Source organism: Rhinolophus ferrumequinum, chromosome 6, assembly GCF_004115265.2.
Source record: "Rhinolophus ferrumequinum isolate MPI-CBG mRhiFer1 chromosome 6, mRhiFer1_v1.p, whole genome shotgun sequence".
Classification (NCBI taxonomy): domain Eukaryota; kingdom Metazoa; phylum Chordata; class Mammalia; order Chiroptera; family Rhinolophidae; genus Rhinolophus; species Rhinolophus ferrumequinum.
Window position 1 is genome coordinate 35,876,782 of NC_046289.1, and position 21,099 is coordinate 35,897,880.

The following is a 21,099-nucleotide window of genomic DNA, read 5'->3' on the forward strand; positions in this document are numbered from 1 at the left end:
AAAACGTTTCGGCAGATTCGGGTTATTATTGACAAGGAAGTCAGGTATGGAAAGCATTGTCTAAAGAGACAGTCACAAAAAATAATTTTCAAGGGATTTTAGAATTATATGATGATATCGACCTTTTCCTCTAGAGTTCCCCGCGTTATAACGAATCGGCGTGGAAGGGCCTACGGGCTATTTGACATCACCGCTCCCACGTGTTCTCTTCCATGCAGCGGCTGCGGCACCCTGCGTGACCCCGACCCTCCGCCCCCGGACTCGACTGGCAGCGCAACCCCTCCAGCCTCACAGTTGTTGGAAGCGAGAGCCTGTGCTTAAGTATGGTCTCTTTACTCTGCCCTCAGAATCCCGGGTTCCCGGGCGGGGGGCGGCAGGCTACGCTCAGGAAAGGTGGCAGGTCTCTGAATGAGGCCGCCGCATAAACGTGGGGCTGCGGGGGACTGCGGAGCCAGGCAGTGCGTCACCCATCCCCAGAGCGGTTTTCCAACCTCGCGGTCGTGTCACTGGGGCAAGGGTCGTGATTTGAGGCACAGCCAAACTGCGTTGGAGGAGTCGGGGTCTTGTTCTGGACTGTCAGGCATCCACGCTTTGACCTTGAGCTAACAGGCAGGAGATCCTCCTTTAACTGAAAAATCCGCTCTAAACGCAATGCCAGCAGGGCCAAGTAACCCTTATCTGATCTGCTCATTTTCTAGGACGCACTACTTAGACGTTTCCCTTTACACATTACTAGAGGCTTAAAAAAAGATCAAAACAAAAAAATGTCATCTGATGTAAAAGCTAAATAACGAATTTTATTTATTTTTACATCTCAGTTGTCTGCTTTCATAGGAGAAATCCTAGAATTAAAAGGGTCTTTAAGGTCTCAGCTTTGGAGACCTCTTTCTTGGCAATTATTTCAGTTATATTTTCCTCCTCATTACTGGGCTCTTAGGTAGTATCTGCTTGTTCACAATTTGTTTTATAATATAGGTGAATTAACAGAATGACAATGTCAGAGCTGTAGGAGACTTTGGAGATGATTTAACTTCCTTATTTTCTTGGTGTAACTTAGATGTCAAAGAAGTAACCTTTCCCCTCCAGTCTCCAAGGTGTGAGCATAGGCAGTCATTCATACGGACGACTTGAATAAATGACTTGATTTGGGTCTTACAACCCTTTTAATATATATCAGAGCTGGGGTTGAAACCCAAGTCGTCTTGCTCCCATTTAGTCCAGTGCCCACAGGATCATCCTTTAGGCCTCGAAGCCAGCCTTTAAACCCAAAAGCAGTATACAGCCATCTTTCAAAAGTATTTTTTGCTCTGATTAATAATGAATTGCCATTTAATCAGACCTAACTTGCCAAACCTGTTGCAAATAATCTAAAGTAAAGGGACATGTGGTAGAATCCTATTGTATCAACCAAACAAGTTAGTTCAGATCAGTTTAAACATCTCACCTATTAAATAAGACACTGATAGCCCTGGAACAAAAAAATATATATGGCTCGCAAGATTGTTTTCGTTTTTATTGTTATTGTTTTACTGTTAACATTTTTATTTATTTGCTTTCTCTTTCCCACTATATCTACATATAAAGATACACTCTTTTTGCTGAACCATTTGCAAGTAAGTTGCAGACATAATGACCTTTAATCTAATTTTTCAGCATGTATCTCCTTAAGAACAATCTATTACATAGCCAGGATAAGATTATCAACCTAAAAGGATAACATATTCAGACTTCTCCAATTATACCAAAAATGTAATTTTTTAACTCAAAAAAGTTTCTTTTTTGATTCCAGATCCAAAGTTCAAACCTCGTGTTTAGCTGTGTAATGACTCTTTAGTCTCCTCAGTACAACAACCCTCTACACCTTTTCTTTATGTCTTTTTTTTAAAAGATGAGTCTAGTGTTACAAATTGTCCCATATTGTGGATTTTCCTAATTATTCCCTCATGATCAGAGTCAGATCAAACATTTTTAGCAAGAATACCACATAGGCGATGCCGTGTCTATTATGTTTTTGATGCAATGTATAATCACTTGGCTAAGGTGGTGACTGCCAGATCTTTCCAATATAAAAGAACAGTTTTCCTTTTGTAATAAGTAACCACTAACCTGTGGAGATGCTTTGAGACCATGGACATACTCTGTTTTCCAACAACCAGTCACCCAGAGGTTTTATGATCCATTCATGATCCTTGTCTGAATCACAAGATTACCAGTCATGCAGGTACCAGGTTAGTAATAGAGGCCAAAATATCAGAAGAATCATTTGCTGTAAACTAAATTTGAACAGAATTGGAAATTTGGCTCTAGATCTGGTATAAAGCTGCATATGATACTAAAAAAGAAATGGAGGACATCACAGCCTGGCTAATCTATTAATTTTAATATTCAGAAATTTCTGGGAATTGTTTGTCCTTCTGTTGTATTCACCTGAACATACATACTATCGGGAAAGATACAGATTAAGGGTAATATATATATGTAAAAAAAAAAAAAAAATACATATATATATATATATATATATCCTATATATATATGTACAAATCTTTAGCATATGTTGTTTTATATAAATAGTGTAATATATATATATATATATATACATATACATAAAACAACATATGCTAAAGGTTTGTAACCTCAGAATAGATTGAAGAAACTAATTTCACTTATTGAAAAGAAAGAGGTTTTTCTTCCCCTTATTTGGATATAAATGACATACAACATTAATGTTAGTTTCAGGTGTACAAGACAATGATTCCTATTTCTATATATTGCAAAATGATCACCATAAATTTAAAGAAGAGGTTTTTTAAAAAATGATTTAGCCAACAGAAGTTTAGATTTCATCAAATAAGACCATAGAGTTTGAAGAGGCCTCCACAGTCATTATACTCCCCTCATTTTTCAGGTAAGAAATCAGGCCTCACTGGAGACATTGAAGCAAAGGCCGGACAACTACTTTAACAGAACAGACAGGAGACTCATGCATCAGAAAAGGTTTGAGCTTGATGACTGATAAGACCTCCCTTTATTCTTAAGTTCTCTGGTTTTACGGTGTATTTCGTTTGGCGCAAAAATAACTTGGCACTGCTATAATCATTCCCAAGACCTAAGCCAGGGATTCCAGAACTCTTATCCCTTCCATCCATCTCCAGGTTTCAGAGATAGAAGGTAACCCCTAGATTGGATGTTTGCCTCTACAAACAAACATTTGCTGTAATATCTGGAATCTAAGACCAAATAAAAGGGACATTGGTGCTACCAGTTCTCTCCATCAGGTGGTTTGCTTGGCTGTTGGAGTTTGTCAGTCAGCACAATTTATTAAATAACTGCAAAATAGAATGCTGAAAGACTTAGGAGACACCAAACTAGCAAATCATTTATTCCGTCAATCATCTTCAGTATTTTCTAGAAACAGTTGCCTACAATTATGTCTACCATAATCTTGATACAGGCATACTTCAGAGATATTGCAGGTTTGGTTCTAGATGGCCATAAGAAAGTGAGTCATAATGTCATAATCTTTTTTTGCTGGTGGAGGATCTTGCCTTCAATTTGTAAAAAAAAAAAAAAAAAAAAAAAAACCACATCTGTGAAGCACAATGAAGCAATGCGCAATAAAATGAGGTATGCCTGTATTGGTAACTACAGAAAAGAGCTTTAGAGATTAGGCAGACTTAAGGAGATTGCTGTTAGGTCTTGAGTTACAGGTATGGGAACATATTTGAAAAATAAAATGTATAACTGAATGATTCTAGAGAAAAGGAACCCATAATGTTAACATAGTGGTCTTTGAGTAATAGAATTATTTCTCTTATTTTCCAAATTCTCAAGAAATAGATTATATAACTTTTATAATAAGATAAACTTTATTTCATTTTAAGGAGATATATATTGTAAAGACTGTATGTTAAAAGACAATACCAGGAAATTAATTTTAAATAAAGACAATTCATACCAACACCATTGGGGCGCTCCTCACCTATGTCTTGTCAAATAACAACTATCATTTGTCACTGAGTTGTATACTAAGGGGCAAGTGGCATAGGATAAAATCAGCACAGCATTACCAGTCTCTGAAACTTACAGAACATTTAAAGATTTCATACTTTCTGCCTCTGGTTGAAAAAGTTACTATATATGAATTTTAACCTGTCATCTGCAAGTAGGGACAGTTTTATTTTCTCCTTTATATAATCTGTATGTCTTTTATTTCCTTTTCTTGCCTTACTGCACTGGGTAGAACTTCCAGCAGCACGCTGAGTAAAAGTAGCAACAGCAGACACTTTGCCTTGCTCACAATCACAGGGGATAGTCTTTCATCATTAACTGCAATGTAGGATGTTTTGTAGAGGCTCATTATCAAGTTGAAGTTCCCCTCTTCCTAGTTTTCAGTTTTTGTATCTTGACTGTTTGTTGAATTTGTCAAATTTTTTTTCTGTCATCAATTGATATGATCATTTTTTTTAGTCTATTAATATGGTGGATTACATTCATTGATTTTCAAATATCAAATGAGCCTTGCATCTCTAGAACAAACCCCACTTAGTTAAGGTGTTTAATTCTTTTTATGGATTGCTGTATTGTCAGCTATTATTTTGTTAAGGATTTATATGTCGATTTTTTGAGGGATATTTCACTGCAGTTTTCTTTTATGAACTGTCTTTGGTTTTGATATCAGGATAAAACTACATTCATGAATAAATGGTTAGATTTATGTATATAGAGCTATTTGTAGTCCTTTTATCCTTTTGATGTCTGCAGCATCTATGGTGATACACTGTTTCATTCCTGACAATGATAATTTGTGACTTTTTTTTCTCTGTTAGTCTTGGTAGAGTCCTGTTAAAATCTCTTCAAAGAACCAACTCAACCAACTCTATTGATTTGTCTATTGCTTCATTTTTATTGATTTCTGCTGTTTAGTATTTGCTTCTTTCTACATGGGTTTTTTTTCCCTCTTTTTTTAGGTGTCTGAGGTGGAAGCTTAGATTGTTGATCTAAGAGGTTTCTTTTCTAATGTATGAATTTAGTGCTATAAATTTTCTTCTTGGCAACTGATTTAGCTCTGTTAACACAAACTCTGATATGAGGTTATTTTCAGTTTCATTCAGTTCGATGAATTTTTTTAACCTGAGACTTCCTCTGTGACCTATGGATTATTTAGAAGTGTATTGTTTATTTTCCAAATGTTTGGAGATTTTCCTGTTTTCTGTTACTCATTTCTAGTTTGAGTTCACTGTGGTCAGAGAACTAAGAATGATTTCAATTCTTTTAAATTTGTTGAGGCTAGTTTTATGACCCAGGATATCGCATCCATGGGCACTTGATAAAAATGTACATTCTATGGTATTGGGTGAAATGTTCTATAAGTATAGATTGTATCCTGTTGGTTGATGATGTTGAGTTTTTCTATATCTTTGATAATTTTCTGTCTAGTTGTGTTATCAGTTGTTGAGAGAGGGATGTTGAAGTCTCCAACTACAGTTGCGGATTTGCCTCTTTCTCCTTTCAGTTCTGTCAGTTTTCTCTACATATTTTGCAGCTCTGCTTGGTGCATACACATTTGGAATTGCTATGTGTTGATGGATTGACCCTTAATGTCCTTTTCTGTCCCTGGTAATTTCCTTTACTTTGAAATCTAGTTTGTCTTATATTAATATATCCACTATTTTCTTTTGATTAATGTTTGCATAACTTTTTCCATTTTTTTGTTTTCAACCTGCCTATATCGTTATATTTGAAGTGAGTTTCTTACAGACAGCATATGCTTGATCATGTTTTTTAATACACTCTGCCACTCTGTTTTAATCGATTATTTAGATCATTTACATTTAATGTAATTGTCTGTTAGTACTACAGCTTAATTTTACTATTTTATTTTGTTTTCTGTTTGTTCTGTTTTTGTTCCTTCCTTTTCCTTGCCTTTCTGTAGATTATTTCAATATTTTTTAGAATTTCATTTTGATTTATAGTGTTTATTATTTTTTTTAAATTAGTTTCAGATATACAAACAACGTACTAGTTAGTGTTTTTGAGTGTATCTTCTTATATCTTTTTTAGTGGTCACTGTAGGTATTGATATATACATAGTTTATCACAGTAATGGTGTCAACACATTAGTTTTCAGTGAAGTATAGACACCTTACCTCCCTTTACTTTACCATGTATAATATACATTTAGAACAACATTATAGTTCTATAATTTTTGCTTTAACTGTCAAACATAATTTAGAAAACTCAAGAGAGGGAAAGTGTATTGTACTTATTCATATTTTTTATTACTGTGTTTTTCCTCCTTCATGATGTTCCAAGTCTGCTTTTATCATTTCCTTTCAGTTTAGAACTTTAACCCTTCTTTTAGGGTAGATCTGCTGGCAACAAATTCTCTTAGTTTTTCTTCATTTGAGAATGTCAATTTCCCCTTCATTCCTGAAGGATATTTTTGCTAGATATAGGTTTCTGGGTTGACTGTTGAGAAATATGCTATAATCCTAATAGGTAAGGTGTCATTTTTCTCTCGCTGCTTTCAAAATTTTTGTCTTTAGTTTTTAGATGTTTATTGAATGAATATCTGCCAATTAATTAGAATAGTAACTGCTAAGATCCCAAACTATAAATAAGTTTGAAATTGATATTCAAAGATGATACAATAATTAGGTTTGGATTTCTATGCAGTTCAGTAGTTGCAGGGTATGGAATCAGTGTTTCATGGCTTAAACGAGCTAAGTGGAACTCTAATGGATAGTATCTTACCTGGAGCATATAACTGATGAATGTCACAGCAACATCTGAAAAAATGTGACCTTCAGTTAATTCTTGGTATTTTCCAGATAGTTTATATGATATAGTACATGTGTATGTGCACGCGTATGTGTGTATTATATATAGAGAGAGAGAAGGGGAGGGGGAGAGAGAGATATTAAAAACTCAGAAATAAAATAGGAATAAAGACCATTCTTGTTAACTTTTTAGGTGTTTATGGAACACTAAATTGCCTGAATGTTGGGCTAACCTAAGGCCTCTACTGCATTGTTTATAGCAGATATAAAGAAAAGATAGTTTATATCCTATAACTACTAAACCAAAGATTCTCAGAAGTATAGGTAATTATACTTTTTATTAATCATTACTTCAAAGAAAACTATGGGCTATAACATCTCGAATGAAACTAGCATAGCAAATAGAAAAGAATTGATGCTTTTCCTTACAAATGGAAAAAATCACTTTTTAAAAATGTCAGTAATACTAATTTATAGAATAAGGGGGAAAAAGGAGGGAAGAATAAATGCAAACAAGGGAAAAGTGTATACATGGTTGGAAATGCTGGAATGGAATTACCATTGATTGTATTGATTGCATTAATCATATGAGAATGTTAATTTTTTTCATGATGGTAGCATACACTTTGCCCTAACGTTGAACTTAGTTTCATCTCCATAAAAGCTTCATGAAAATGTCATGCTTTTCAGAGCCACTTTAAGTAATGATTGATGAGCCAATAAGAATGAGTTTATATATCCAGTTTATCTTCCTTGCATTGGTTATCAGGAAACTCAGAACTAAATATAATGCATAGAAATTCTGTTAATCTCATGTCCATGATTAGTATTTGCTTATTCTTCCTTTTACATGCTGTTTAATTTCTGTATTTTAAACAGCTTTATTTTATACAAATCTTTTATATCAGATGTTCATCCATTTTAGAACTAACCAGGATAGAATAAATAAATAATATGGTACATTCTTCTATCTGGATTAACAGCCTGGGCCCTCCATTTAGAGTACGTGAAAGTCCCAGTAATTCACAAAGGCTTTTTGACCTCCTTGTCTTCACTTCTCTGTTGTCCCCAAGTCAGATCACAAGTGTCAGATATTTAGAAGTTTCTGATAGGGTTGTATGATTACCCTTTTTGAATTGCAGAATGTACAACTCCTGTAACTTATAGTCTTTTAAAACTCTGAATATCTTTCATGAGGGTTGTTGATTTATAAGTGGAATGTGTTTAACAATTAATAGAACTTTGCATTTACAGAGAGATGGTAAAAGGATCATTAGTAGCACAGGTCAAAGTTATATTAGCAACCAGTAGAATAGTTAAGTACTGATGGGAAGACAACGGAAATCTCTTGGTTTCCCTTAAAACCCTACTAGGAAGAGGGCTTTAACAAGTGGCTTGTTGCAAGGTAGCAGAGCAAATTGTCTTAAAACTGGAGACTTAGAGAGACAGGGTTTTTGGGTCCCATAGCTAACATTAAAAATTTTAATTCTAAACTTTATGGTCTTTGTTGTCATTAATGATATGGGAGATTGGGGAGTGACATACATGGTTAGAAATTTATAAAATATGAACAATAATTTTAGGTAGACTTTTTTCAGTTCTATTTCATAAATTTTTCTTGTTTTGATTACCTAACTCTTTAGCTAGTCTACTAAAAACATTTTGTAAACTTTTTTTAAAATTTTTAAATCAGGTGACGAATAAACGTACTGAAAGAATATGGCTGCACAAATGCCAGAATCTGATCAGATAAAACAGGTAAGGTATTATAATTAAGGAAAAAACATTTTGCAAAAAATTTAAGGCACTACTGGATGCAACCATGTCAATCAGTGGTCTCACAAAACAACTGCTTATATTTCATTTGCAAAATGGATATTAAGTGATGTAAAGCATATTTTTCAGATAATTTGACAGATAATCCAGGAAAGAATAAATATTTAATGAGAAAATTTCACTATATTTTGTAGATATTACAAAACAGAAACAGACTCAGAGATGCAGGGAACAAGCTAATGGTTGCCACATGGGAAGGGGTTTCAGGGGCTCAGAGGAAAAGGTAAAGGGATTAACTTAAGAAGTACAAATTGGTAGTTATGAAATAGTCATGGGGATGTAAAGTAAAGCATAGGGAATATAGTCAATAACATGGTAATAATGTATATAGTGCAAGTTGGGTACTAGACTGGTCAGGGGGATCATTTTGTAAATTATATAAATGTCTAACCACTATGCTCTACATCTGAAATTAATATAAAATAATTTTGAATGTCAGCTGTAACTGAAAATTTTAAAAAAGGGATGAAAAGGTGAAGGGGAATAAGAGGTTCAGATTTCCAGGTATGTAACAAATAACTCATGGGGATGTAATGTACAGCATAGGGAATATAGTTAATAATATTGTGATAGCATAGTATGGTGTCAGATGGTTGCTGGACTTACCATGGTGATCATTTCTTTAGGTATATAAATGTTGAATAACTATGATGTATGCCTGAAACTAATATAATATTGTATGTTACCTATATTTTAATCTTTTTTAAAAATAAATAATTCATACCCTCTGGGCGGCGGGAAACAAATGTAAGGCACTACTGGATGTAACCATGCCAATCAGTGATCTCACAAAATAACTTTATATTTCATTTCCAAAAATGGACACTAAATGATATAAAGTGCATTTAGTTTTCAGAAAGTTTAGCAGATAACCCAGGAAAATAAATACTTAATGAAAAAATTTCATTATAGTCTATAGATCATATTACAGGATCATATTATACCCATTTAAGTTAGCAAAAGTACCTTTGATTTCAAGTATTACAGGATATTTTGCCTAAGTAAAAAATAAAAACATCAATAATTAAAGTTTCAAAACATTTTTGTTTTAAAAAGCAAATATTAAAGAACTTTCTGATTTGTTTATAGTTTAAGGAATTTCTTGGAACCTACAATAAACTTACAGAAACCTGCTTTTTGGACTGTGTTAAAGACTTCACAACAAGAGAAGTAAAACCTGAAGAGGTATGAAAAGTGTCGCCCACTAAAAATTCTCTAAGCTTGTCATAAAAAATATAAATGGGATCCCCCTAAGCATTTTGCTTGCGCCTAGTTATTACAGGAATTTGGGCTACCTCGTATGTTCCATTGGTTAGAGGAACTGAAGCAGCCAAGAACCCATACCACTGAGTTAAATGAAGACAAATTTGTCACATTGAACCAAGGCAGACGTTTTTAGAGAAGGTGCCTGGGGCTTGCTGAGTTATTCTTCTATTGTAAAGATTCTTACTACTTAGCTTTCAGTCAAGATGTCCTGGCTACAGAAACTTGACATATTTTTCTATCTGACCCTGAAAACTCAGGGTAATTTTGGAAAAAGCAGCACTTGAATTTGGTAGCTCACTACACAGGTGTACTCTGAAAACCCAATCCTTCTGGTTGTCATATAACTTTTAATGTCCTATCGAAACATTTCTATATTTGCTTAAAGTGACAAAACTTCTTCCAGTGGAAGACAATGATAAACATTCATGCCAAGAGCTTAACATATAACCAGCAATGAATAAGGACTTGTTAAATAAATGACAAAGTTTGATAGCTGCTAAGTGTACTATTCTTGGTAAATGGTTGAGAATTAAGTTAATGTTAAGAATGGAGTTTCTCATTAAAAAGAAACAGACTTGCTACTGGGCCTACATTTTAACAATCAGAATAAGGGGACGGGAATGTGGACTTTGGATTAATATTAAAACATACCTGCAGAAAATCTAGTCCAAATGGCAAGGGCTTACCTACCATTGTTCTTAGTGCCTACCAACTTGTAGGCATTCAATACGTATTAATTCCTGTATTAACAATTGAAAACTATGGTCAGTCACTTGCTACTCAATAATAGCATTTAATTCTCTGATACAGTCAAAGAAAAGTACCCACTGTTTGTTCTTTTAGAATACATGCACTGTTTAAAATTAAGATTTTTGTGTGTGTTGCATCTTCAATCTTCCCTCTTTTTTTTTTTTTTTATTTCTAGACCACCTGTTCAGAGCATTGCTTACAGAAATATTTAAAAATGACACAAAGAATATCCATGAGATTTCAGGAATATCATATTCAGCAGAATGAAGCTCTTGCAGCCAAAGCAGGACTCCTTGGCCAACCACGATAGAGCAGTCCTGACGGATAGACTTTCCATGCAAGATTGCCAACAGCTATTGCACTGGAAATGAGGATTCATGTGATAGAATCCCCTGAAAGCAGTAGCCACCATGTTAAACCATCTGTCATGACTGTTTGGCAAATGGAAACCACTGGAGACACAAAATTGCTGTTTACCAGGAATAATCAAAATAGAAGGTCTTATTGTTCAATGAAAATAGTAAGATGCAACATTTGTTGAAGCCTTACGATTCAGCAGCTTAGTCACTTGATTAGAAAAATAAACCATTGTTTCTTCAATTGTGACTGTTAATTTTAAAGCAAAATATATATTCAATCATGTATTAGAAAAAAAAATTTTTATTACTAAAAGTAAAATAAATGGAAGTATCACTGAGCAGTTGTTTATACTATATAGTATCATAGTATTCTGACTGGATACGTTGACATTTTTTTCAATCAGGATCATCCTCCAAGTATTCCTGTTCATTCATGTCTGCCTCAAATTGCTGGTAAATACATAAAATAGTTACTTGCTAATCATGTCATGCACGATCCTTTTCTTGCCTCCCTTCTTGTGTCAGGGTGGGCATTACACATTCTTATTCTAGCTGCATTTTCATATATCTTCAGGAAACAACCCATCTAAGACTAGTGTGGGAATGTTTAACAGTATACTGTTATGCTCTAGTGGAGTCTGTGTTGTTTTGTGTTTTGTTCAAAAGCTGAGAGTCTAACATAAATGATTCTGAGTCAGACCAACACTACACAGTGTATTCTCAGATGTGACATGTGACCAGTGTAATAAAAAGTCAACCAGAGTTAAAAGTGTCTGATGGCTAAATGAATTCTAAAACAAATCCAAGCATTATCAGGAAATTCTAGTTGATGCATAAACATACCAAGTACTTTGGTAAATGTAAGTGGAATAATACTGTGTTTCTCTGAAAATAAGGCCTAATTGGACAATCAGCTCTACTGTATCTTTTGGAGCAAAAATTAATATAAGACCGGGTCTTATATAAGACCGATTCTTATTTTACTATATTATGAAACTGGGTCTTATATTAATAGTTTCTCCAAAAAACGCATTAGAGCTGATTGTCCGGCTAGGCCTTATTTTCAAGGAAACACCATACCTACTGATAAATTAACTTACAAATGGATTTCATTTGATACCAATCTAAACTTGTACTTAAGAGAACACTAACTAGCCTATATGTTTAAATTTACCAAAGTGATGTCTTTATGTTTTGCCATATTAATGGAAATTAGAAGGGTTGTTCTGCTTTGATAATTTACTGTTTCCTACGTTAAATCTAATTCTTACGCCATTAGGTCCTTTAATTAACGATACCACTTAACTTAAAGGTCTCTGTAGACATTACAGTCAATAACTATGATATATTTGAAAGTACAAAGATCAACAAAAATATTAACAGTGCTATCTTTAAAAATTAACTGTTGAAACGTATAATATGCAACAAAATAGACAATTTGTTATAGTCAAAGCACCACGAAAAAATTGGCTTGTTTCATCTTAAAGCAAGAAAAGCAAACAAAACTTCAGGGATTTTACTCATTTAAAACTTTGGGCCATTCACACACATACTTTGCTATTTCTGTATAATCAAGCCCAACATAGTTATTGTGTTCATGTCACAAAAATAATTAAATATTTGCTCACCTGGCAAATAAGGGGAATTTTGTGTAATAGCATCTCAAATACCTTGGGAGGGAGTGTGTGTTTAAAAATGTTCAGAAGCTCCTGTGGTTGCCCACATACTAAAAGGGCATTGCTGAGATGTTCAACCCCCATTCCGTGCTCTCCTGAAACAGATTGATAAGTTTAAAACAAAATTTTTAAGTTCTACAAAGTATACATTCTACAAATTACAAAAAAAGCACCAAGCATTAAAACTTAAAAAGCATATCAAGTAAGTCTCATAAAGAGTATAAAAGTGAGGAGAAATGTTGAGCTGCCAATTAGATTCACTGTGGTCAAGCTGAAATATGAATTACATTATGACCAAAATTACAGTTAAGTACACTCTTACTGTTCAAAAGTTTTCTTGTTTTGGAAATGTCCATGTTCCGCAATTTGGGTACGCAGGAGGGGTGGATACTGAGTTCTTTTTAAAGGTTGTGTTCTGTTATTTTATCCTTACTTGGATAAAGGTAGTTTATCCTTACATGTGTGATTGATGAAATATATGAAACATCTGTTCCGGCAAAATGACACTTTAAAAATAGATTCTATTGTCGGAGTTGAAAACAAAATGTAGTGTAACACGAATTACAGATCCAGGGGAAGAAAATAAGATTTATGAACTTTGATTTCTAAGTCAAGTTTTAGTTGTAAAATAACTAAGAATGAAAATTTGTGAAGAGTAGCTATTAATCATAGAATTTCTGTTTATGTTAGAACATGGAATCACTGAATTTCACTCCTCTGTTTTAGGAAACTGAGGCAAAGATCAGTGAAATTAAGATTTCAAAGCTAATTAATGCCAGAATTAGTAACAGAACCTAATTTTCTGAACCTTGAGACTAGATTGTACTGCCTCACTTCAGGTATTATGTAATAAAAGCAGTTGAAATTTTGACACATATTTAATATAATTAGGTAGGAAATAAAATACATTTCTCTACAGTTAAATATATTGTTAGATTCTAATGAAATCTGCCACTCATTGGTTGAAATACATGATTGTATGAAGAAAAAGGGAATGATGGACAGAAAAAAACTGCTTCCCAAAGATCTGTATTAAGCTTAACCTAAAAACTATGAGAAAGACATACTTAGATACATAGACAAAGCAAGACTTGTCAATATTAAGTAGGATTTAAGACAAGGTTTTGCATTTATAGATACCTATAGATAACCTAATTTTGTTTTGAACCTAAGAAATTTTCATTGCTGGGTTTTTAGTAACCTTTCTTAGGCATTTAAAGAAGCTATTTATTACGTGAAACATTTCACTAAAAGGTTTATTTTAAACTCATAAAATTACAGACTTTTGGAAATGATACATTAAGTCGAAATACTTTGAATGTACTGAGTCTTAAAGGATAGAATGCCTGCTCTCAACCTGATGGAGCTAATGAGACCCAAAACAATAATCAATTTGATCAATTAAGTCAACCAACCAATAGCTAATCAAAAATTTCAATCAAAATTATGGTCCCAATATAGACATAAGCACAATTGAGATGGCAACAGAACTATATTACCTGACAGCAAAGTAATGACATTTGGTGGTGGCAGCAGAAAGGACAAGAAAATTGAAAAAGGTTAACAAAAATTGGGTCAAAAATGATTGCATTAGAATACTGGTTCTCAACGTTGGATTTATGTTGTAATAACCTAGGGAGATTTAAAAAATACTGATGCTGGAGTCCAACCCCCAGAGATGCTGATTTAATTGGTTTGGGGTTCAGTGGGGAGTTACAGAATAAGCAAGATTGAAAACTGCATTTGAGGTAAAATATAGTAGAAGTACATAACACTTGAAGAGCTAATTAATCAATTTAGGGTTTCACAGAAATAATGTGATCACCTTTGAGAGGGAAAAGTTTAAAAACACTAGTTGTTTTATTCATCTCATTATCTGTATCATATTGATTTCTAAGTCTAAACTGTTACATGATAGTTCTTAAACAGAGTGAATAAAAATAAAATTAATAAATAATTGTTATTTTTTTCTTTTGATTTAATATTCAGAATTTCCCCCTCCATAGTTATACTACCCCAATTCAATAAATGTTAAATTGTACAGGTACTATTTTAATTGCCCCTATACCCAAGGAGTATCCATATCTAAAGATCAATCCAGATTTTCTGAGGGCCTCGATATCATTTGGGGGTCCCTGTTTAAGAAAAAGAATATAAAATTATGAATACAAAATTGGTAGGCCCCCTCCCCGCACCTTCATAGAGACCTGTGTAAATAGAGGTCCTTAAAGTTTATACTTCATTTCCTGGTGTAAAATCACTCCTGTTTATATCATTCAAGTCAGTTACAACTATTCATTTTGTCATTAATGTTTAACAGATATTTTAGTCCATTTATAAAACTACCTAAAATATTAGTACAGAATAAAATGCTAAAATTTCAAATTATGATTAATGAGCAATGATGCTGAATGGCTGCGATGTTTTTTTTAATTTCTCAAAATCTTTATCATGATTTTAAGCCACTGAATAAAGTAAAAATTGGGGGTACTGCTATGAGTTGTCCAGGATCTTGACTTCCTCTTTTGTTTTTATAAATCCTGGAGGATGCTACCCTCTTAAATACAGGTTGAAAACAAAATCTTTTCAAAAAAGACAATAAGAAGCAAAAACAGGTAAAAAGGTACTATGCTATGCAGGGTAATTTGCAACGCTTGAGAAAAAGATACATAAATGGGTATAATGCTCATTTATCCAGCAACATCATTTATCCCATAAGAAGCCTCAAAAAAAAATTCCAGGGTCGAACTCCAGAATAAAAACATGATTATTGTCCACAATATTTAGACAATACTGATATTATCTACCATTATTTTACCTGGCAATATTGTGAGGTTTTCTCAAATCTATCTGGAATTAGGTGAGGAAAAATTATAATTAAAATACAGTGCAGAGACAGTGGCCATTAAGTGCAAAGATAGTATAAAAATGGTTATTCATAATGATTTAATCATCAAAAAAAGTACTTATTTTATTAAGGATACTCTAAGAAGGCAGAACAAGTTTTAAAAGTTTTGATTCATACAAGCAGTCATTTGGAAAATTCATTTACTTAGAATTTCACCTGACAGTAAATGAGGTATTTTTGTATTTGGCTTTGCTTTTAGATAGAGTGAAAATGCTAGGATACTTTCTCTTTAAACGGAAGCAATTTGGTTAACATCTAGCTAGTTAAATTATTTGACATACAAATACCAATCCATAAATATTCTTGAACATAAATTACCATCAATAACTGCTTCCAAAAGAATGTTTATGTTCTTACCTCTAGATAACCAAAGTTCTCCCATTCGTACCTCCTGCAGAAAAAGTTCTTGCAATTTTTCATTCTTTGCTGGATCCCACAACTAAAAAGATTCACAAAATATTTAACAATGAGTAATGAATGTAAGGGATTTGGTTACTGATCAAAATTATTTAATGTTTACTTGAAAAAGCACATCTTGAATCTAGTTTCTAAATCCAAAGGATGGTCAACACAGTTGTTCTTTACAAAATTTACATCAGTTTCTTAAGATGGAATTACAATTTCAGTCAATAAAAAAAAATACATAGCATAGTCAAATTAGGTTGAGATGCTTCTAATAACTCTCATCCATAATATACTCGGCTAACAAAGTAGACATACCAGAAATCCTACTGTAATTAACTATAACATAGCTTTGTATGTTGCAAAACTATTTTCTTGTCTGGGGTATTAACATTGCTGTTGATTTGGCAAAGAGCCTGGTGAGGGGACAGCAGGGCAGTTGGTTTTGTTTAGAAGGCTGCTGTGGTTTGCTGCAGCCTGGTTCATGAAAGTGACCAGGGTCACAGGATGCCCAGGGCTGGTCCTGAAAGGTAGAGAGGGCAACCCCTAGCCCAAAATATTAACTCCACTGCCAGTCACTTCAGCTTCAGTATGTTATATCTGGAGCATTGTTGTGTTTGTTTCCCCAAGAATCCTCTTTTTAAAATGGAATGAACCTGGGGACGGGGTCATAGTTTAAGCTTTTATCAGCAAATATGCAAATGATCACTAATAACCACAGGTTTCATTCAACAGATACTTAGTGAGCACTAGGAAGGGCAGGCCACTCTAGGAAGAGCTGATAGGGGCAGGGGACCAAGACCCTGGCCCATCCCCAAGTAACCCAGAATCTAACCAAGGGAAAGGACAAGTATACGTTAAGAACACACCAACAATGAAGCCCAGTGTCCTCTGGGGCTCAATGTACAGAGACAGTACATGTGGTCAGGCAATCAGGGAAAGTTTCTCAGAAAACACAGCATTTGAGATGTGGAGAAGTTCAGTGAAAGTCTGATAAAGATCGAGTATAAGCACTGCAAAATCACAGGGGAAAAAATCAAGTGACCTTTATTTAGCTGGATTGAGATGGTGAATGTAGCAACAACGATAATTACCAGTTCCTGAAGGCCAGCTACGGACCAGGAACTTTACATGTATGATTTCCAATCCTTAGGAAAATAATAAGGCTATCAATACAGAAGGCACCCGTGGAAGGCCATGGTACCAAGCTAAGAGGGTTGGTCCTTCATCTGCAGAGTAGTTTAGAAGAAATTTACTCTGACAGTATAAGAGAGGCAGGAAGACAAGCCAGGAAATTATTACAGTAGCCTCGGTAAAAGGTAAGAAAAGCCTGAACTAGCGTAGACGCAATGGGAATAGAAAGGGAACAGGATATGAGATAGAGCATAGAAAAATAAGAATTGGAGATTCATTGTGGAGGATGAGATTGATATTTAAGCAAGAGTTGGGATCATAGCAGGGGGGCTAGTGATACCAACAGCATCACAAGAAAACTGGAGGAGGAGCAGTGGCAAGGGGTGAGACGATGAATCCACTTCTGAACACACTAAGATGAGGTGCCAGTGAAGCATGTGGGCAGCAGTCTGGCAAGCAGATGACATTCAGGACCCTGTGTCCAGAGCCATACATTTGAGATCACTTGGGGAAAAGGGAAGGAAGGAGCATCCAGGGAGATGAGGGAACAATGTAGAATCTGAGGGCAGTGCTTCACAAAGAAGCAGTTGAAGGAGGTGTTAAAACGGTAGTTTCTTGGGCTCTACCCAGACCTAGTGAATCGATCTCTAGGAGCACGACCCAGGAATCTGCAGTTTTAACAAGCTCCTCAGGTGATTCTTACAAACTCGAAAGTCTGAAACTCACTTCCCCCGTAACCCCTGGTCTACCCCTGACCGCCTAAATCAGAACTTCTGGTGCTCAGGTCAAATCATCTATATTTTACCAAACACCCCAGGTAAATCTAATACGGGTGGTCCACGGACCATACTTAGGGAAACAGAAAAGGCCTGAGGGTGAGTGGGAAGACAGATCCTAGAAGAGGTAGAAAGAGACATCTCTCTGTGCCTTACTTTACTCCTCTATAAAAATAGAAGAATAGAGTTATCGTGAGGATTACATGAAAGAACACTTGAAAAATCCTGCTTCTGCCTTTTCCTCATTTGAAATAATTCCTATTTCACTATTTCCCATCTGGACTGCCACCAAGTGGTCTTCCTACTCCACCCCATCCTCCAAAAAAAAAAAAAAAAAAAAAAAAAAGCATCCATTCTCTGACATAAAGTCATCACCGTAATAGAAAAATATCCAAACTTTCCTATTTGTCATTCAAAGCCCTCCACAATAAGACACCAAATTACCACTCAGCTATCTCTCTGGCCACAATCAGTACTCCTTAAATGTTGGAATTTCGTGGTCTGTGCCTCTGCACAAGCAGTTTTCCTCTGCCTACAATACACAACAATAATCGACAAATATTTACTGGGTATGCAGAATGTACCAGATATTGTTCTGGGCACTGGAGAGACAATAGAGAGGAAAAAAGAAAAACAGATAAGGTGTGTCCTCATGGAGCTTAGCCTAAAAAATTAGAAGCATTAATCAAATGATCACACAAACCATGTAACTGCAAGCATGGATCAGAATAATGAAGGAGTGGAAGGTGGAGCTGAACCAGGCTCTGTGCCAGTCAGAAAGGTCCAGAAAACATGTCCATTCTCATGTTCCCTCTTTGGACACCCTATCCTGTTTCCTTAACTGTGTCAATTACACCTTTATTCTCTGACTCCATCTTGAAACCCCAGAAATCTCTGACTCCTGCCTCTCCATGGCCCTTTAATCTGTCAGTATTAACTATCTGTTCTTCCTGGACAATTTATCTCACATCTCTCTCAACACCAGTTACCACTGATACCACTGCTGTTCAGGGCTTTTATAATATTACCTCTCACCTGTACTGCTACAATAGCTTGTCCTTTCCTCCAATCCATCCAGCACACAGCTGACTGATCAACCTAACCTAAAATGTTTTCTTCTTTCCTTCATTTTAAAAAATGCCTGCTCAGAAATGTTCAGTAATTCACCCATTGAATCTGAATTCCTTAATGTGGACTCAAAGGCTTCCCTAATGCAACCCCAACTTAAGTTCTCCAACCTTACCTTGCTCTATTCCCCACTGTGACTCCTTTGTCAAGGTGATTTATGAATAGGCCTGGCAGATCCCCCCACTTTGCACCTTTCTGTGCGAACAGTTCCGTCAGTCCTGAATGTTGCCTCCCTGGACACCAGGACCCACATTTAACACGTTCTCCCAGGCGCGATTCAATGCCACCTCTCCTCCAAAGTCTTCTGTGAAGGACTGCATGTTCCAAAAGCAGCCACAGCAATATTTCACGTCCCACATGCACTGCCAGAACCTTGCCTCCCCTATCAAGAGGTGGAGTCTATTTCCTCTCCCCTTGAAGCTGAGTAGGCCCCTCACCACCACACTGTGAGGAAGACCATGCCACACGGAGAGGACATGTGTAGGTGTCCTGGCCAACAGTCGCAGCAGCTCGGTGGACAGCCAGCATCAACTACCCAACATGTAAGGGAGTGAGCCTTCAGATGGCCCCACGCCTAGAGTCAAGCTGAGCAGAGCAGAAAGGTGCTATCCCCATCCAGCCCTGCTCAAAATGCAAATTCAGGAGAAAAAGAGATACTGTTTTAAGCTACTACACTTAAAGCAGCAATAGGTAAGCAGCAGAACGTCCTTCATGATAATCCTGCCCTGAAAAATCACTCTCTGCCTCCTCCAAAGTTTGTTACATGGGGGTTATTCTTCCCCTACTGCTAACCTCTGCCACAGCGAGGGCGATTCTCGCACACAGGAGGCTCTCGAGTAGCCGTTGACTGACCTACTGAATAAATGGAAGTGAAGACTTAATTCCTCCTGAAAATCCATAGAAGAACCTAAGCACTCTCTGTATCCCTTTTAGAGCTGATGTGATAAGTTCAGTTGGGCCAATCCCCAAGATGACTGTGATTGGTATCTTTAAAAATGACTAATCAAATTCCATTTCGGAGAAAAAGAGGATACATTCTGCTTCTGAGCTAGACGAAAGGCCCGACAGGACAGAAGTGGGTGGTGCAGGAGTACGGCCATGGGCCATCCTGGCCGGGCCTGGGTTTCCAAGTGTTTGGTGCAGCTCTGGGGCAAAGGCTCCGCTCGCTGCCTCTTCCAATTAAAAGAAGCGCCTGTTTCTACAACGTTTATTGTGTAGTTACCTTTTCATAACTCCAAACGGCTCTTCCTTCCTGCCCCTTTGTAAGAGACAATAAGAGCTAAACCTGGACCCGAATGTAAGCGGGGCGAGGGCAGGTGCTCCAACGCGCCTGCTCAGGAACCAGCCAGGGACCCGGAGCCCCGGCCAGGATCTGCATCTGCGGGGCGGTTACTCACTATAACTCCACCGAGGCGTCGCTAAGCACTTCACCTGGGCAGGGCCCTGTCCCTCAGCCTTTTGCTCCTGGGTTCTTCTTTCTGCAAACACAACGTGGCACGTGCTGGTTGGCAGCCAACCCGACGCCAGCGTGCGTCCCGTGGGCCCCACCGAGGCGGCTGCACCCGTGACGGGCCTCGCCCCGTGGGCCCGCCCTGCCCGCCCGGCCCAGCCCAGCCCGGCCGCGTGTCCGCCGCCCTCGACTCACTGTCCCGCAGACGGCGCTTGAACGCGGGGTCGCCACGCCGCTTCCGGTCGAAGTAAACACAGTAGCCCAGGAAGGCGACAGCGCCACAGGCCGCCAAGGCCGCCAGGAGGCCGAGGAGGGTGCGGACGCAGGGCATCCGGCCGCGGGCGTCCCACGTGCTGAGCGTTGGGCGCGGGCCCGGAGCGCGGGGAGCCCGGCCAGCCGGCAGGGGGCGTCGGCGCTGTGCCCATCCCGGCCTCGGGGCTTCCGTGCCTCGCACCGCGGCCAGCGGACAGAAAGGGAAAGCGAGGGTCCCAGAGGGTGCCTGTGGGAAGTCTCACCTCCACTGAGTGGCAGAGCTCTGTTCCAACCCAGGTCTGTCGCACTCCAAGTTCTGAACCGCACTTACCCAAACATACCGTTGTCCCTATGCCTACGACACCTATTCAGGCGAAACATAG

At 36.9% G+C, this 21,099-nt stretch overlaps 2 protein-coding genes across 3 annotated transcripts; one reads left to right on the plus strand and one right to left on the minus strand.

The window, feature by feature from the left end:
- The first annotated feature begins 141 nt into the window (after positions 1–141).
- Positions 142–11,759, plus strand: TIMM9 (translocase of inner mitochondrial membrane 9). The gene is made up of 5 exons (XM_033109106.1): positions 142–321; positions 2,906–2,994; positions 8,473–8,537; positions 9,705–9,800; positions 10,807–11,759. Exons 3-5 carry the CDS (start codon positions 8,499–8,501, stop codon positions 10,939–10,941), a joined length of 270 nt encoding a protein of 89 aa, XP_032964997.1. The 5' UTR covers positions 142–321; positions 2,906–2,994; positions 8,473–8,498; the 3' UTR covers positions 10,942–11,759.
- TOMM20L (translocase of outer mitochondrial membrane 20 like) lies at positions 11,334–20,814 on the minus strand. Of its 2 annotated transcripts, XM_033109105.1 has the most exons (5): positions 20,660–20,814; positions 20,446–20,492; positions 15,932–16,013; positions 12,619–12,761; positions 11,334–11,440 (listed from the first exon to the last, which is right to left on the minus strand). In XM_033109105.1, exons 1-5 carry the CDS (start codon positions 20,793–20,795, stop codon positions 11,387–11,389), a joined length of 462 nt encoding a protein of 153 aa, XP_032964996.1. In that variant the 5' UTR covers positions 20,796–20,814; the 3' UTR covers positions 11,334–11,386. The 2 variants fall into 2 exon arrangements, 1 of the variants encoding a protein (XP_032964996.1); XR_004423273.1 differs by lacking the exon at positions 11,334–11,440 and having other exon boundaries at positions 12,028–14,801; positions 20,412–20,492; positions 20,660–20,761.
- Between the last annotated feature and the right edge of the window lie 285 nt (positions 20,815–21,099).

What these genes read in the sequence shown, in the direction of transcription:
- TIMM9 (XM_033109106.1), top strand. Translation starts at nt 8,499, where the DNA reads ATGGCTGCACAAATGCCAGAATCTGATCAGATAAAACAG. An exon ending in AATCTGATCAGATAAAACAG is followed by an intron (nt 8,538 to 9,704) that starts GTAAGGTATTAT and finishes ATTTGTTTATAG; the next exon opens with TTTAAGGAATTTCTTGGAAC. An exon ending in GAGAAGTAAAACCTGAAGAG is followed by an intron (nt 9,801 to 10,806) that starts GTATGAAAAGTG and finishes TTTTATTTCTAG; the next exon opens with ACCACCTGTTCAGAGCATTG.
- TOMM20L (XM_033109105.1), bottom strand. Translation starts at nt 20,795, where the DNA reads ATGCCCTGCGTCCGCACCCTCCTCGGCCTCCTGGCGGCCTTGGCGGCC. An exon ending in AGGGACAGGGCCCTGCCCAG is followed by an intron (nt 16,014 to 20,445) that starts GTGAAGTGCTTA and finishes GAATCTTTTTAG; the next exon opens with TTGTGGGATCCAGCAAAGAA. An exon ending in AAATTCCCCTTATTTGCCAG is followed by an intron (nt 11,441 to 12,618) that starts GTGAGCAAATAT and finishes TGTATTTACCAG; the next exon opens with CAATTTGAGGCAGACATGAA.